Source organism: Equus quagga, chromosome 18 (genome assembly GCF_021613505.1).
Source record: "Equus quagga isolate Etosha38 chromosome 18, UCLA_HA_Equagga_1.0, whole genome shotgun sequence".
Classification (NCBI taxonomy): domain Eukaryota; kingdom Metazoa; phylum Chordata; class Mammalia; order Perissodactyla; family Equidae; genus Equus; species Equus quagga.
This window is the reverse complement of record NC_060284.1, coordinates 6,032,582-6,049,788: the sequence shown is the minus strand read 5'-3', so window position 1 is coordinate 6,049,788 and position 17,207 is coordinate 6,032,582. Positions and strand designations below refer to the sequence as shown.

At 45.9% G+C, this 17,207-nt stretch overlaps 1 protein-coding gene across 2 annotated transcripts in view; it reads right to left on the bottom strand.

The window, feature by feature from the left end:
* IL12RB2 (interleukin 12 receptor subunit beta 2) overlaps window positions 1-17,207 on the bottom strand; it is a 76,066-nt gene that overhangs the window by 18,722 nt on the left and 40,137 nt on the right. For both annotated transcript variants that reach the window (XM_046645625.1, XM_046645626.1), the window contains exons 9-11: window positions 12,976-13,195; window positions 5,077-5,277; window positions 15-113 (exon numbers count right to left, since the gene is read on the bottom strand). In XM_046645625.1, coding sequence (XP_046501581.1) covers window positions 15-113; window positions 5,077-5,277; window positions 12,976-13,195 — 520 coding nt within the window. The remainder of the gene's footprint in view (window positions 1-14; window positions 114-5,076; window positions 5,278-12,975; window positions 13,196-17,207) is intronic.

The following is a 17,207-nucleotide window of genomic DNA, read 5'->3' as shown; positions in this document are numbered from 1 at the left end:
GTCACAAGACTCACCTTTGTGCTTAGAGTTGCCCCGGGTGGAGCTGCACCTTGCCCTGTCCCCTGACAGCGCGTGCACCCGGATTTCATAACAGGTGTAGGGTTTTATGTTCTCTGCAAGAAAAGAGAGTTCGTGGAACAGGTGCGGCATCCCATGCGACTCACTAACGGGAGCCACTTCACTATCTGGTACAGACGCATTCACGGATTTCTTGCCTACGCTTAGTCTGAAGATGGTTCGAGTATGCTCTGGACTGAGAGTAAAGGATGATCTGCGCCATCCCAGCTTCACCTCGTGGTGGACAAATAAGCAAACCCGAGGTTCTGTCCGGGGTCATTGTGATTAAAAAGACAAAAGCCATTCCCGTTCCAACAAGGATTTAAATAGAAGCACACAGACTGCTTTTGAAACAAAGCTCACCTTCTAGAAAAAACCTGGACTTCTACAAATAAATCATTTGCTGTGTACAGAAAGGTGTGGCTGGTGTTTTGCAGGCACAGAACCTGAAAGGCTCTTCTAGTTCCACAGATGCTTATGGGGATCTGACAGGAGCGCAGGATGACACATCGGAGCGTGACTAACCCGGCTCGTGGGGTGCAAGCCAGCCCCTCGTCCCCCCCCCCCCCCCCTCCCCTGCCAGGTTCCACGTAGACATCAGTGGCTTTGCAGCCTGGAAGATACGGAAGGTACCTGGCAATGTTAATGCTCCTTCCTAGCTCTTGAAGTGCCACACTGCAACTTTCTGTCAGTCATGAAGTTTTACAGACCATCCTTGACTTAGGATGGTTCCATCGACGATTTTTCAACTTTACCATAGTGTGAAAGCAATGCGCGTTCAGTAGAAACTGTACTTCAAATTGTGATCTTCTCCTGGGCTAGCAATGTGCAGTGTGATGGTCTTTCCTGATGCCGGGCAGGGGCAGCCCCCGCAGCTCCCAGCCAGCCCCGAGATCCCGGGGTAAACAACCGGCACACTTACACCCAGTCTGCACCCACACGGCCATTGTCCTTTTCACTCTCAGTATAGTATCCAATTACATGAGATAGGCAACACTTTACGATAAAATAGACTTCGCCCAACTGCGGGCTAATATAAGTTTTCTGAGCATGTTTAAGATAAGCCAGGCCAAGCTATGATGTTCGGTAGGCTAGGTATATTAAATGCATTTTCGACTTATGATATTTCCAACTGAGGGTGGGTTTATTGGGATGTAACCCCATGGTAAGCGGAGGAAGATCTGTGTGGGCAAGTGATTCTGCTTCCTGTAAAGAAAAGGCCCCGCATGTAGGATACTGCCCATGCCATAACTTTAAATTCCCAATGAAAATTTAAAGAAAAAAGAGACATAATGCCTACTAGGTAACTATAGCATCATGTGGTCAGAGTACGGCCTCTCTCCCGTATTGTTTAATGTCCTGCCATAGATAGATCTGGTTTCCTATACTGACAATTGATTAGGGTTTAATATTTTTTGGGAGGGAAGAGGGATTTTTATCACAGAATAATTTACTAAATAGTATGTGTTTTATATGAAAATCCATCGTCCCTTAAATATTCCAGCAAGCAGGTAGCATATAATGCTCAGATGTGCAACCAGTGCTGTCAGAAGAGACCATGAGGAGATCCCAACTCATGCCATGGGTGAGTTCCAGTTCATATTCATGAACCAAGGGAAATGGAGAAAAGGATGCCATCAGCTTAGTCCAGTAATCTAAAGATTCTTCGAGGGTCGCATCCAGACCCAGGAGCCCAAAGGGCAACATGGAATAGGAGCTCCCATTTCATCCGGGCGAGGCTCGTGCCCGGCTGCTCTGCCTCGAGTGCTGGAAGGAGCCCACCACCCACTGGCGCCCCGTGGAGGTGTGGGCGTCCCAGTTGAGCTCATTAGGCAAACGGTTTCATTGCATTTTGCCATGCAGGATGTGGGTTCAGGGCAGAGCCCCTGGGAACTGCTGCCTCAGAAGCCGTGGGCTTCGTCCTCCACTGTTACTGGAGGAGGCAAGAAGACGTGGCGCCATAACTCAGCTGACATTTCCTTTCCCATAAAGTGTCGAGTCCTAGCACGCCCGTTCCCTGATTCTGAGCCTAAGGTCTCCTGTTTTACTGGCAAATTCCTATACGAACACCCCCTCATCATGTCTGTGTTCCACCTCCAAAATTCCTTAGCCCCGCTGCCCAGTGGATGCAGCCCATGCTCCTAAGCTTTTCATTTCCTTTCCATCATCTGGCCCCAACTTCCAGGCTCATTTCCCGCTACTCCCATGCATCCATATATACCTGGCGCCCTTGGGCGAGGGCTCTGTCTCCACCTTTATAAACCATCTCTTAGGTGAATTATCTGCAAGCAGCGAATTTCAGCTATGAAGTGTGGGAGAAGGCCCACAGTGGAGGATCAGTGATGGGGAGTCATCACGGAGAAAGTATGATGGGAGCAGGCAGAAAAGGGGCCGAAATCCTCGAGGCATCCAGGCAGGTTTTCTAGACACCCTGATCTACATATCTGCAAAAGGAGGGGCTCTGTACATCAGAACCATTCTCACCCAGGAAGGACAGGACTGATGACCTCAGCTTGGGCCCCCAACCTATAATCCAGGAGCTGTCTTGTGTTCTAGCCTACCCCAAAGCACCTCACTCTGCCCCAGCCGGGTGCTGGGAAAAGGCTGGTGAGGCTCTGAGGGCAAGGAATCCCCTTTCTGATTGGAGAGGGCCATTTTGAATTCATGATAACTATGAATTACTTAATTTTTTGTGTTTATTTCCAGAACGTAACATCAACACAAACTCATAGTTAACCAAGTGTTTTAAGCAGGAGAGCAACTTTAATAAAGTTATTTTATCCAGTGTTATATTGATTTTATTCAAACAAATATTTCTAAAGTGCTTAAAAACATTTTAGTTCCCCAAGTTTGGAAAACATTCTCTCTTGTCCTCTATTTTATGGTATTTTTGTAAAGTACAGAATGTCTAAAAGGAAGGAGCTATGGGGAGTATATGGTTCCAGCTGTCCCACCAGGGGACGGCCTCATACAGTTTATAAAAAGCCTTTACAATTTTGTGGCAGTTTGGAGCTAAGAAATGCCTTTTCTCTCCGCTGTTTCATCTGATCTGCTGGGCCGAACGGCCCTAAAGGAAAATTGGTTCTCTCGCGACAACTCCCGGGACAGGGAACGCACTGCCTGGAGACCAGCACGCGCAAAGAAAGGTCTGTCTCGAAGCTGAGCTGCCATCTGCCTTTTTGCAATTCCCAAGCGGGGGCCTCAGCTTTTCTCTCCACAACAGCGAAGGACACACGCGTGCTCTCATGCACACCTCGAAGCCAGCAACAGCCATCAGACCACCCCACACCCTTCTAGAATTCTCTTCTACAGCTAAATGGTCCCCACGTGAAAGGTTCCAGATGCCCAGGGACTTGCTCACTTCCTCTGATGCCCACCGGGTTATGCAGGCAGCCTTCTCTGTAGGTGTAGTGATTAGAACCGAGCACAGCCCACGAGCAGCCTGAGCAGCTAGAGCAGAGAGGCACACGGTTAAGGAGCAGCTGTGTATTGCCCCGCGGTGTCCTCTCTTTATTTCACTTGTGCAAGTCTTATTTCCTTCAGCAGGGCCTGTGTGTCCTCCTGGACAGGTGTGATGACTGTCATGGTGCAATGACAATATTACGGGATTTAGAGCTGAAAACCTATTAAAATCTTAACGCTGTCACATATAATAATAATTATGGTAGCTACATTATCGAGCACTTTAGTTATTTATTTATGTTATTTTATTTTATTTTGTTTTTGAGGAAGATTAACCCTGAGCTAACTGCTGCCAATCCTCCTCTTTTTGCTGAGGAAGATTGGCCCTGAGCTAACATCCGTGCCCATCTTCCTCTACTTTATCTGTGGGACGCCTACCACAGCATGGCTTTTTGCCAAGCGGTGCCATGTCCGCACCCGGGATCCGAACTGGCGAACGCCGGGCCGCCGAAGCAGAATGTATGAACTTAACCGCTGCGCCACTGGGCCGGCCCCTCAAGTGCTTAAAATGTGTCAGACACTCTTCAAAACATTTTCTCTATATTAATTCAGTTAGTCCTCACAATCACCTAGTGAGGTAGGTAATATTATTATCCCCATTTTACAGATAAGGGAACAGAGGCACAGAGAAGTTAAGTACTTTGCTCTGGATCACACAGCCTAGTAAGTAACAGAGCCAGGACTCACACCCAGACAGTCTAGGTGCAGAACCAGCACTTTTAACCACTATGCTGAACTTATACTTAAAAATAACATCAATGGGGCTGACCTGGTGGCATAGTGGTTAAGTTCGCACTCCACTTTGGTGGCCCAGAGTTCACGGGTTTAGATCCTGGGCCCAGAGCTACACACTGCTCATCAAGCCACGCTGTGGCAACATCCCACATATAAAAAGGAGGAATATTGGCACAGATGTTAGCTCAGCAACAATCTTCTCAGGCAAAAAGAGGAAGATTGGCAACAGATGTTAGCTCAGGGCCAATCTTCCTCACCAAAAAAAAAGACACTAAGTTCTGTCCAATCATTTTAACATATTTTCAGATGCTTTCTATCACTTGATAGTAACCAGTGACAAATGTGGATTTGAAGACTAGAGACACCAGTTATCATATATATAATTCTGGATTTATCATCACACAAATACTAAGAAGCTGAATTGGGGATGAAAGCCCTCCTGGTTTCCTGTTCTGTACCATGGGTATAACAACTCTTGTTGCACTGTTCTGAGAATTAAATGAACCCCCAAATGGGAGGTGCCCACCCCACTGAGCGGTTACTACTTCACTCTCAGCCATGCTGGTTTGGTTCAATTACTCATTCATCTTATCTGGCCTCTGCCGGGCACAGAATCTTCCATAATGAAAACTTGTATGCTCAGGGGGTCAGTTGGTTTTCTGTGGCTACAGAATTGTGTTCTCGGGTGACCCTAGGTCACCGCTGTCCCTCTTCTCATGCAGCTGCCTGTAACTGAGGGCACGCTTCTGGGTTCCCACTTGCAATTTCCTCAGAAAATGTAAACTTAGGAACTCTCCAGAAGGAAGGTGAACAATTAGGTACCTGCGATCAGGGCGGACACGTTGGCGGGGGTGCTCCGCAGCCAGTGAGGAGGGGCCTGTGTGCCGCCCCTGGGCTGGTGCTCAGCCCATTCCACCACGTACTCCTGGACAGCAGGGGCGGCTCCACCCGGAGGCTCCCAGCTCACCATGATGCTGTCTGTGCCCTCCGCAGCTGGAGACACCTGGAGAGGCGCCAACGGCCCTGTATGAAGAAAAGAGGAGGGGACAAGGACAAAACCTCAGTGGATAAAGATGCAAAAACAACAGCTCACCCCAGCCAAGTTCTAGGAAGAACCAATGTCTTTTTATGGACTTTGAGGTTCACAGATTTGTTCACCCTCCTTCTCAGATCTTGGAGAACTGGCATCGGTGCAGGGCCCCGGGTAGTGTTATTTGCAGAATTATTTTCCCCTTCATCTTCCATTTCACTTTCCATTTGTGTGTCCCCAAAGGTACCTGCTCTGGTGAATATAATATGCACCCTTCTAATCTGCCTCTACATGTTTATTCAGACATGTATGTATCCTTGAAAATGAGTGTTGCTTGGAGCTTGTGTGTTGTGCTTTCATGAACCATGCTGGGAGTACATCTGATGCTTTTTCTGATCTGTCTCACTCAGTATCACGGGTTTAGGACGTAGGCCCCCTGCTGTCCGTAAACCCAGCTCAGCCCGCAGACTGCTGCCCCGACCCTCTCTCGCTCCAGTCTCCCAGAGACAGCGGGAGGTCCTGCCAGCGCTTGGCTAACACAAACACGGATGCAATGAACATTCTCTTGCATGTCCTTGTGTGTGCCTGTGCGAGTGTCTCTGGATGTATATGCGCTGAATTGCTCGACTGTAGAGTAAATTCACATATTATTTCACTAAATATGACCAGATTGACCTAAAAGAGCCAATCAATTGACACTCCAATGAGAAAAGAACTCTCCATGAGAGTTCTCATTTCCCCACTAACACTTGGTATTTTCTGACTTTCTCATTTTTACAAATCTGGTACATGTAAAGTGGTATTTAATTGTGGTTTTATTTTCATTTCTGATTTTTTGTGAGTCTGAGCTTCTCTTCATATATTACCGGCTGTCTGAATTTCTCTTTCTGTGAACTGTTGGTTCCTACTTATTTTTTTTTGTTGCGTTTCCTGTCTTCTCTCTGATTTGCAGAAATAGCTTTTATATTCTAGATGTTAATCACTTGTCAGTTTTCACCACTAAAAATATCTTCCTCCAGTCTTTCAGCTCCCTGATAACTTTGTGACGTGTTTGTTGCACATAAATACTTACTTCGATGTAGGTAAATGTATCCATGGTTTGTGCATTTTCAGTCTTGTCTAGGAAATTCTTCTATCTTGGGGTCTCGAGGAGACTCAACACCTTTTCTCCTATCGGCCTCTGGTTTGAACTTTCACATTTAGGTTTTTGATCCAAATCTAGCTGAAAGGTTTTGTTTTGTTTTGTTTTAAGAGAATAAATTTTATTATTTTTTCCCACACAATCAATCAACTTTTCCAAACGTGATTCCATCCCTGACACACATCAAGGTGCATGTATTCATGGGTTTCTGACTGGGCCAGCCCAGTCTCGAGAACACACAGGTCACATCGCCAGGCTTTGTGACGTCTGACTGGGTGGTAAAGACCCCTCCTCATTTTGCTCCCCTTTTTAACAGTGTCCTTGGATATTCATGAAAATTCATTCTTCCGTGTAGTTTTTAGAATCAGTTTATCGGAATCCCCCAAAATTCCAGCTGGTATTTTTTTATTGGATTAAGTTAAATTTATAGTTTAATTCAGGGAGAATTAATGCTGTTACAATGTTAAATTGTTCCATTCGTAAATATGCTGTTTCATTGAAATTATTAAGCTCTGCTTTTTTATCTTTTAATGGAGGTTTAAAAATTCCTCCTTAAAGTTTTCATAAATTCTTTATTAGGTCAATTCCTAAACACTTTATGCTTTTAATTTGCTATTTAAATGGCATCTTATTTTCTACTGTTAATTTGTGTGTTATTCTTCTTTCTGGAAAAGCTGCTAAACTCTCTAATTAGTTCTAATGATTTGTCTATTACTCTTCCTGAATTTTCCATGTCATAATCTTATTAGCTGCACACTTAAACTATCTCCTCTTCCCAATCTTTAAATTAAATCTGTTTCCTTTTTTTTTATCTTGTTGCTAACTTTAAAGAGAATGTGCCTATGTATCTTTATTAAGGTGATATTTGCTGCATGTTTTTGGTAGAAAGTCTTTAAAAACTAAAAAGTTTTCTTTTATTCATAGTTTTCAAATAGGTTTTATTTTTATAAAATACTGTTTATTTACTAAAAACATTTTTTTACTAAATGCTTTTCTACATCTGTCAAGAACACATCCCTTTTTTCGTCTTTCAGTATTAATGTGATGAATTACAGTGATACAGTTTTCTGATACTGATCCATCCTTTTCTTCTTGGGGTCGACGCTGCTTGATCATTCTGCACTATTTTTTTTGTGTGTGTAGACTTTTTAAAAATAGACTTACTTTTAGAGCAGCTTTAAGTTCACAGCAAAATGAGTGGAAGGCACAGAGCCTCCCCTCTATCGACATCCTGCACCAGACGGTACATTCTGCAAGAGTCTCGATAAATATTTTCAAGTATTTTTTCCCTTTCATTTACTTTTTTCTCTTACTGGGACTCCTTTTAAGCTGCTGTCATTACTTCTCTTTCTATTCTTTCAGTGCTTTAAGTTTTCTCACTTTTCAGCTTCTTTCCCCATTTTTGATGCCTTTTGGCGAGTTTCTCACCCAATCTTCCACTCACTGATTCAGTCTTCGGGTCAGTCCTTTCTGCTATCCCACCTATTGGCTAAGTTCTTTATTTCAACAATTAAACTTCCCATACTGAGTCTTTTTGGGGGCTTCTTCACACACCCCTCTTTCTGACTCCTGTGTCTAGCAGCCTCTCTCATCTTTCTCAGGACACTCTTCATGCACATTCCAAGCTTCCGTGCTGTCTGTGGCCTTCGTTAGATTCCCTGTGGCACAGCTTGCTCCATTTGGTGCCTTTCTGTCCCAGAACTCATGCCTCTCAGATTTCCCCCAGTTTTCTCCTCCAGGATCATGTTTTATTATCTTGGGCTCATCGGCAGCCATGCCTTTATTTTTCCCAGCCGGAGTGAAAGCTTAGCTGTCGCTCCGGCTCCCCAGGTCAGTTTAGGTGGGAGGAGGAGCTCTTGCGTGGGGGAAGCTCCGGCCAGAGAGCCTGGAGTGATGCAACCTGAGCTCCACCTGTCCCCAGGTTCCCCTTAGGCAGACCTGGCCCCTCCAGAACCTACCGGTGCCTCCATGGCTGGCACTGCTCTTCACAGGGAGCGGGGCTGTCATTCTGTTCTGTAACTGCCAGGTCCAGGGGGCAGGTGCTGGAGAAATCGCAGGGCAGCCAGCGCCCCGGCACTCTGCCAGAAGCTCCCTCCCCACGGTTAGGTTTCTGGGCTTCTGTGAAGTTCCTCTGCCCGGTTCTCTGGACTTACCAGCCCCACAGTAGAAATGCCCGGGCTATGATCATATCAGGGCAATACGGGCAAGAAAAAGGAAGGCAACCAGCAAGTGCTCCTGCAGCCCGCCCCCTTCAGCACTATTCCCACGCACAGGGGCTCAGCCATCAGCCCTCTCCTGTGCTCCTCAGGGCCTGGCTTGGCGGTGAGAGCGGGTAACCGGTGTGGTGCCTGTCTTGTCAGGAGCTGGAATCCCCAACAGTACTTCCTTTCTCTTCATTTCCTTTGGCATTTGATGTCCTGGCTATGCCATGGATTATCTTCCTTTTGAGAATGAAATGTATTCATTCAGTAAATATTTACTGAGCACCTAGGGCTCATAAGACCCTTTGCAGATGACAGGCTGCAATAGCCTTTCCAACCACTGCTTTCTCTGGAGTTGTCGAAGCAAATCACCTTGGTGTCGCCCCGCCTGAGTCACCACACCTGCCAGGAACCAGCCTGGACTCCCCACCCTGCCCATGTCTGCCAGGGCGCGTTCTCTCCTTCACAACTCTGCTAGCGACTCACCTTCTCTCTGTCACCCCATCCAAAATTACTCCCTTAGCCTCATTCAACTTCCCACTTCCCTTTTCACTGAGAGCGTCTACAGTGATGAAGTTGATAAGGTACTTGGAAAAACTGCCCACCCAAGGGACAGGTGGCCTGGTTTTTCAGCCCAGCTCTGCCACTAATGGGATATTCGGTCTTGGCTAAGTTACTGCACGTCTTGGGGGCCTCAGTCTCCCACCTCCCTGTGGGCCTCTGTGAATGGCGAGACTGGCTTCTGCCTCTTCCTGTAGTTTCAAGAATTCTTAAGCACAGGAACTGGCCTGAAATATTAAATACTTTTTACTTGTTGATGGTGGGTTTAGCATACATTCAGTTTTCATTATAAACCAACAAAATCATCCTTGGGCTTCTTGATATGCAATACTGTGGCAAGTGGCTTTTACGATAAAGTTGTCCCTACTTTCTCAAAATCAACATATCTTTGCCTGTTGGGGCATTCTTCTTCCCTCCCTAGAAGAAAAGCTATACATGTAAGTAGTGTGAACATATACTGAAAGAAAGGGAGACACAAAATCATGGTCCACTATTCCTACAGATCATTCAGAATTTGTATGAGACAAGACCACTCAAGGATGGGACCACGCGATTTGGCGGTCTGTCCTCCAGGTCACTCTGGGACTCACAACTGATTATACTGGATGGTCCGGGTGGTCGTAGGAGAGGCAGCAGGCTCTTGAGACGCCAAGAGTTCCAGGCCCAGGACCCTCCTAGCTACCTCAATGTTCTAGAGAGTTGTTTCAATGTCCTACCTCACCTTCCCTCCACGTTCATCCTCACTGAGCCTCATCCCTATGTGACAACTCTCCGTTCTGAGAGGAGGAAGTGTTCCTCTTACCTCTTTTAGCCACTGGATCCCATCAGCTTCCAGCTCCCCAGGGACTTCCCCTCTCCCCTTTATCTTCGACTCTCCCCCACACCAGTTCTTCTCTTCAACTTACACGCCCACTCAGATCTCACTTGAAAACACACCCTCGCGCCCACACACCTCCCCTCCTTCACCCGGCTAACACCAACTTGAGTCTTCAGATGTGCTCACGTCGCCTCCCCTCCCAGCCGATGCTCGTGCTCCTCTGCTCCTGGGGCTCCCTGTGCCTACCGCTAGTCTCACACTTGTCACACGGCGCTGCAGTTTACTTGTGTATGTGTCTGCGCTCCCGCTCGACAATATATAACAGGAGGACCTCAACGGTGTTTCTACCTACTGCTGGACTCCCGTTACCTTCTACAGGACATGCTCAGTAAATCACTGTTGAATAAAAAAAGGAGGGGCCAACTCTGAAACAATGAATGTTTCATTTTGACAAGCCGTTACCAACTCTAACTGAGGAACTTGGAATGGGCCCAGAAAACTCACGCTGCCTATATCCTGGAGACCCATCTGCGGTGAGGTTTGAGGAAGTAAGGTATTTTGACATGTTACATTTTAACAAGAGCAGCATGCTAAACAGTGCTATGATTTCAATTTCCTCCCACAGAATTCCCTTTAAAATTACATATGCAGTACTTATCCATTGAAGAAAAATTTTTAAATATAAAAAGCCAAAGGGAAGAAAGATCATCTGTAATGCCATGATGCAGCTATGACCTCTTTAATAGGTCCACGTACATTCTCCCAGGTGTTTTTACTGTGCTAAAATGTGTACTGTGTGAACATATATTTAAAATGACATCATACCACGCGTACTCTTGAAAGCCTGCTTTTTCGCTTATTTTCTGTATCTTTCCATGTCGATAAAAGCCTGGCTACAGCATCGTGTTAATGCTGGCGTGGGATTAAGGCAGGTGACGGCCGTCATATACTTAACCAGTCCATCCTCTAGGGTCACACATTTAGGCTGTGGGTGCTGTTTCACTATTGCAAAAACTTTTTCAACAAACATGTTCATGCTTACATTTTTTAAGCTCTTATCGTTTGCTGAGGATATATTTCTAATGGTAAAATTTCTTAGTCAAAAGATATGTTCCTATTTAAAGTCTGTTACAAATTGCCAAATTGCTCCTCAGGAAGCGGTGCCAATTTGCACGCCCACAGCAGTGTGCAAGAGTATCTTTTCCTGACACTCTCACCTACGTGGGTTGTACTAATTCTTGCTCTTCCTCAGCCCACTTCAGTTTCTCATGTTTTTTCCCAAATTTGCATCTCATTGATCGCCAGTTAGGCTGGACATATTTTCATTCCCTTATTATTCCTTTTATATTTATTTTTTGAGCTGACAGTTCATATCCTCTGATCTCTTATTTATTTGAAAAAGTTAGATAAATAGATAATCAATCCTCTTTTTGCCAAAAATGTGATATATACTTTTCTTAAATTGCCGTTTACATTTTTCAAGTTTTATTTACGGTGTTTAAAAAAGACATTTTACTATGTATAAAGTTTAAGCTTTTTTTCCCCCATCATTAATCCATCTTTACCTTCAGGTTTCTGCCTTAGGGACCTGCCCCACGAGAGGCAGAGATTACCAGGTGCTACCAAATACCCCTCCTTGTCATCTTTGCAAGGGAGCAGTGCTGCCTGAAACCCCTTTCTCAGCAGCTGGGCGTGGCCAGGTGACAGTCAATGGCTGCAAGTGTGTCGCGTGACCTGGGGCAAAGCTCATCAAGATCAAGGGCTGAGCCCTTCTCCCTCCCTTCTTCTTTTCTACTGCCTAGAAGGAAATAGCTGGAGCAAGAGCAGCCATCTTGGACCATGTCCATCTTGAGGATGGAAGCCAACTTAGCAGAGGGAACAGAAAGAAGGAGCCTGGAGTCCTGATGATGTCACGAAGCTGTCACACCAGCCCTGAACTGTCTACCCCTGAACTTCTTTTATGTGAGAGAATAAATAAGTCACTGCAGTCAGGGGTCTGCTCAGAGCACCCCTTATTGCTAAGAGCAATTCCTAACTCCTATACCAACCCAAGGTGATATGAATATTTACTTGTATTATTTTCTAGTTATTTCATATATATTTCATATATATTTTTTCATATATAATTTATATAATATATAAAATATACATTTTATAAAATATGTTTTGGTAGAAACTTCTTCAAAATGATTGCTGGACTCACATGTAGCTAAAATTGCTACACTGAATTTTAAGGAAGGAAGGATCTAATTGTAGTTTTATTCTGTTAGGCATTTTGGGGAAGAGTTAAGCCAATGATCTTGGCGTGGAATGCTTTTATAATTCAGGTCTTGAGAAACAGCATGAATATCCATTTTCTTGACTAATCATGGGTTTTTATCCTGAGAAGTTAGTTTTCAGAGGAGGTACTCTCAAATGTAGATAGCTAGTTGGGAGGTTGTCAGTGTAGATAACTGGATGCATATCTAAATTTGTGTAATAAAGAGCTGTTGTATAGAAAGCTTTTACTATAATATCATTACAATCAGAATTTCATTTTAATAATTTTAATACTATTGATTTTAAAATATGTTTTGATTGTAGGTATAAGATGTTTTTTCCAGAACTTGACAACGCATATTATTCTTGCTTCTGGAAAAATTAGCCAGATATTAGTGTTCAATTTAATGTAACTCGTATTTCGTAACTAACATTGATTCAGCACCTACTGTGTATTAGTCTCTGTGTTGAATCTCACGATGACCTGCAAGGCGGGTAATATAATCCCAACTTTCGAGAGGGAGAAACTGAAGCTTCGAGGTGTTAATTCACTTGTCCAAGGCCACTCACAGGCTGAGCGGAAAAGACAGCCTCTGAAGGCTGCTGAGTCTGGAGTCCAAGCTCCTGGGCTATCACGCCAGGCCCTGGGCTGGAGAGGAGATGAGTAAGACACAGATCCCACGGACAATATGAAGGAACAGGCGGCACTTACCTGCCCCACACAGGTCCGATATGTTAATGTGAGTGGGCGGGGAGCTGCCTTTTGAGTTCTCTGCAGACACAGCTGCAGTCCAGGTCCCAGTTCCGGAAACCACCCAGGCCCAGGAGGTATGTTCTGTGATGTTCTGTAGTGTGGCTTCCTGCCCTGCCACCTCCTGCAAGGTCACCCGATAGTGGAGGATTTTTCCTCTTGCCTCCGACACACTCAGATTCTGCAACAGAACACATCCACTTACTGTGCACTCTCAGAGAAGGTCGCTGGATGCTCTGTGCCTGGGCCTCATGGCCCTGCGGCAGGAGGCGACCTCTGAGTGACTTTTTATTTACATCTTCTCATCTCCTCTACTGCACACTTTCATGCCTCAGCCCATCCCCGCCATTTCGGGGAAAAAAAGTCAGTTAATATTTTTTAAAGCTAATTCTCAAAAACACATTTTCTTTTCTTGCTTCCAAATGAAACTTCCTAATAGTAGAAAACTTGATGACATCCAATGGAACAAGAGTGGGATCTGAACTCGGAAGATCTGGGTGTGAGTTCCAGCTCTTTCAATCATCAGCTGTGTGACCCAGGGCAAGGCACTCAGCCCCTCTGAATCTCCATTTCTAAATTTGTGAAACACTCACACACACAGACACACGTATAACTTTGTCTATAGAAAGTGGAAGGCTGCTCACAAAATCAAAAACAGGATTTTCAAGAGCTAACCTAGTAAAATCCACACTTAGTGAATTGGATTAGCCATCTGTGCTAGGAAACGAAGACACTGTTTATAAATGTGTGACTAATGAGTTTTGGAACTGCAGAAATTCCAACTGAGATCATTTGGGAGCAGTCCCAGAAAGCAAGCGGAAAATTCATGATTTGTATTGTAGCCCTGTTTGGATAAGGACCATGGGAAACAGAAGCAGTGAGAAGGGAGTGCCGCCAAGGCCAGTGCTGGCAGCGCCCGTCCATGCCTCGCACGCGGAGGGAGGGCTCAGCTCACCAGACTCGAGCATTACTGACTTCTTGGCAAGGCTCTTGCTTCCTTGGGGTGCGGAGTGGCCTCAAGCGGCTGAAAGACACACCTTGAGACTGGCAAATGCCCCTTTCTCTGACTCGCTACTCCCTGAGCGATCTTCTAAGAATTTGGTTTCCTACGTAGTTTATCTGTCAGGAGAGGCTGGGCTAACATGAATGTCTGGTTCACTTGAAATTTGTATTTTTCACTTTAAGTGAATAAATTGGTCTTCCGATGATAATTTCCCTTCTGAAATAAGCAGCATACCGAGCGAGGATGTTCCTGTCTGCTGACTCAGGCCTTCGGGTTGACCCCACAGCTGCATGTCTCCCTGTAAATCATCCGTGAACGTCCAGCTTTTGATATTTCAGGCTCTGGGAGCTGGATTACTGCAGGTCCTGTCCTGGGTCCCCCTCCCCAGTCCACAAGGGATCGTAACCCGTGGTCCGTGCCCCAGGTGGAGGCCAGCTTCGGAGGGCTCCTTCGGGTGCACATCCAGCCTTCCCCTGGAAAACAGCTTTGTGTACTGGCGAGAACCAGTAAGTCGGCCTTTCACATGCCCATCTCTGCTGAGCTCATAGGCCTGCCACGTGGATGAAAATAAGGGCGTACTTTTGAAATTGTGATGTTCTGAACTGTTATTAATAAGCATGCCTCTTGTCATAGGAGTTAAAAACAGGATAAACTAAAGCAAAAGCTGGCTAGGGTGGACCCTTCCCTCAGCGCTCTCGCTCTCTCCTGCCCGCCTCCTCCTTGGGTCCAGAGGTAGGACTCCTACCCCAGCCCCACCCCATGCATTCCCCCGCAAGGCACTCCCCAGGAGTTAACTGGGCTCACAAAGCCCCCCATTCTTGCCAGGGACCCAAGGGTCTCCAGTTTCACTCTGACAACTAAAGAAACTGAGCCCTAATTGGAGAACACCTTGCAATCAGCCTTTATGACCTCCCTCTCATCATTCTTCAGAGACAGCTCCGAAGTCTCACTCGATCCTATGGGGGGCTGAGAAAAGGGGGAGTGGCAGGTCCTCTTGGATCCGATGAACTTGCCTGGTGCATGCTGCGGAATCCAGCAGATCACAGATCTAGCAAACAGGCGTGGATCTGAAAGACGAGGGACAGTTCCCAGGGGGTAGTGAAGGGCTGGCCCCAGACCCTTGCTTTCCCTCTCCAAATCCCATATTTTCGAGGTGAAAATATCAGGGAGAAGGTGAGGGGGGGTTGAGGTAGTTAGACACATAAATACGGTATGCCGTGACTTACGCTTGTACAAAACGTCAAGCTCAAGTTTTGGGATAAAGGTTACCATCTCTCAGGTAACTGGTCTCCTTAACCAAATTCCAAAATGGGCCTAACTTGCCCAACAGAGTCTTGGAACAAAAATCCCATGAGCCAATAGAAAAACAAGTATTTATCCAGCTGGGCACATATTCTCCTGAAGCAACTGAAAACAGTATAATTAGTTTGGTTTAAAAAAATAAGAGTAACATAAAGTTTGCAAATAATGTAAGCAATCTATCACCCCTGGGTTACACTTGGCCTTGATGGAAGGACTATCATCACAGAACAACAGAAGTGGGAAGGATGCTGCAGACTGACGGCTGACTCAACATTCCATTCTATCAATGGGGAAACTAGGTCCCAGGGACATGATGCAACTTGCTTAAGGCCACTTCAGGGATAGATGGAGGAGCTCAGAGTGGAATCCAGGGCTCCTGACTTCTAGACCAGTGATCGCTCTACTGGCAAGGCTGAGACAAGTGAATCCGGGGCACCATGTTTCATAGTTGGACTCCCCAGGCACCCTTCTGGTCCAAAGTTGCAAAGCAGCTTCTGTAATTGTGAGGTTGTGGTACGTTCTGATGTGGAGCAACGACATGAGGTCAGCAATTTTGGGAGGGTGGAGATCCCGAATTGTTTTTTCCAGAGCCAACAGGTCCTGAGTCACAAGGAGACAAGCTGTGAACCCAGAAGAACTTCGACCTGCGGAGCCAGCTGGGTCTTTCCAGATGAACTTATTTTTACTGGGTGAGTGATAAGGGAGAAACTGTCACTTATTGGGCCTTATCATGAGCCAGGGACTTTGCATCTGTTGTCACGTTTAGTCCTTACAGCTCCCCATCCTGATGAGGGTGCGGAAGCTTGGAGAGGTTAAGAAACTGACTCAAGTAGTTCCGGCAGAAAAGTAATGTGAGACTTGAGCGCGCCCTCTGGCGGATGTGAGGGAGGATGGCGCTGTCTGGCTCCCCGGGAGCCTCTCCAAGACCGGGTGCTTCTCGTACCTTCTTGGTCCGTGCTGAGAGCCGGGCTCAAGCCAGTGTTCCTCCTGTCACTGTCACGTCTCCTGTGACTAAGAGTGAAAGGAAAAGGAAAAGCTGTCCTGTTGCCCCTTTCCTGCAGTTTTCTTTCTGCTCCGTCCTGTGGGAAACGATCTAAACTTCGTAAACTTAGCCTTTCCGACTTAGGTTTGTCCAAGAATAAAGAGTGAACAGCTCGCTCATGAGCCTGTTACAAGAGTTCTGCCTAAAGGCTTTCAGCATCCAAAATAACTTGGCGAATGCAGTCCACACAGGACAAAGTCCGACATGTGTCAGAACTCAGGGCCCGGTCTTTTGTCTTGTTTTAACTATGGTAGACCCCCGGCCCCAGCCTCAGACGGTACTTTTCCAAGACCCCCAGGGGAGGCCTGAAACCGCAACAGTACCGACCTCTACACATGCGATGTTTTTTCCATACATACATACCTCCGATGGGGCTAAATTTACAAATTAGGCACAGTAAGAGGTTAACAACAATTATTTAATAATAAAATAGAACAATTATGACAACATACTGTAATGAAAGTTACGTGGATCTTAGCAACCTCAGCATACAATCTTTTCTTCTTTCCTTGTTAAGTCAGGAACTTCTCCCTTTTCACTGGAAGGAAGCTCTTTACGGCTTCTCTTTGGCGTATCCGAATAGCCACCATCGCTGCTCTTGCGCTCGGGGTCCATTAGGAAGTAAAAGAAGGGTGACTGCAACACAAGCACTGTGATACCGGGACGGTCGGTCTGATCACGGAGACGGCTGCTAAGCGACTGACCCGCAGGTAGCGTATACAGCGTGGACCCGCTGGACAACGGAGTGACTCACGTCCCTGGCGGGACACTGCGAGATTTTTCATCATGCTACTCAGAATGGCCCACAATTTAAAACTTAGGAATTATTTCTGGAATTTTCTATAG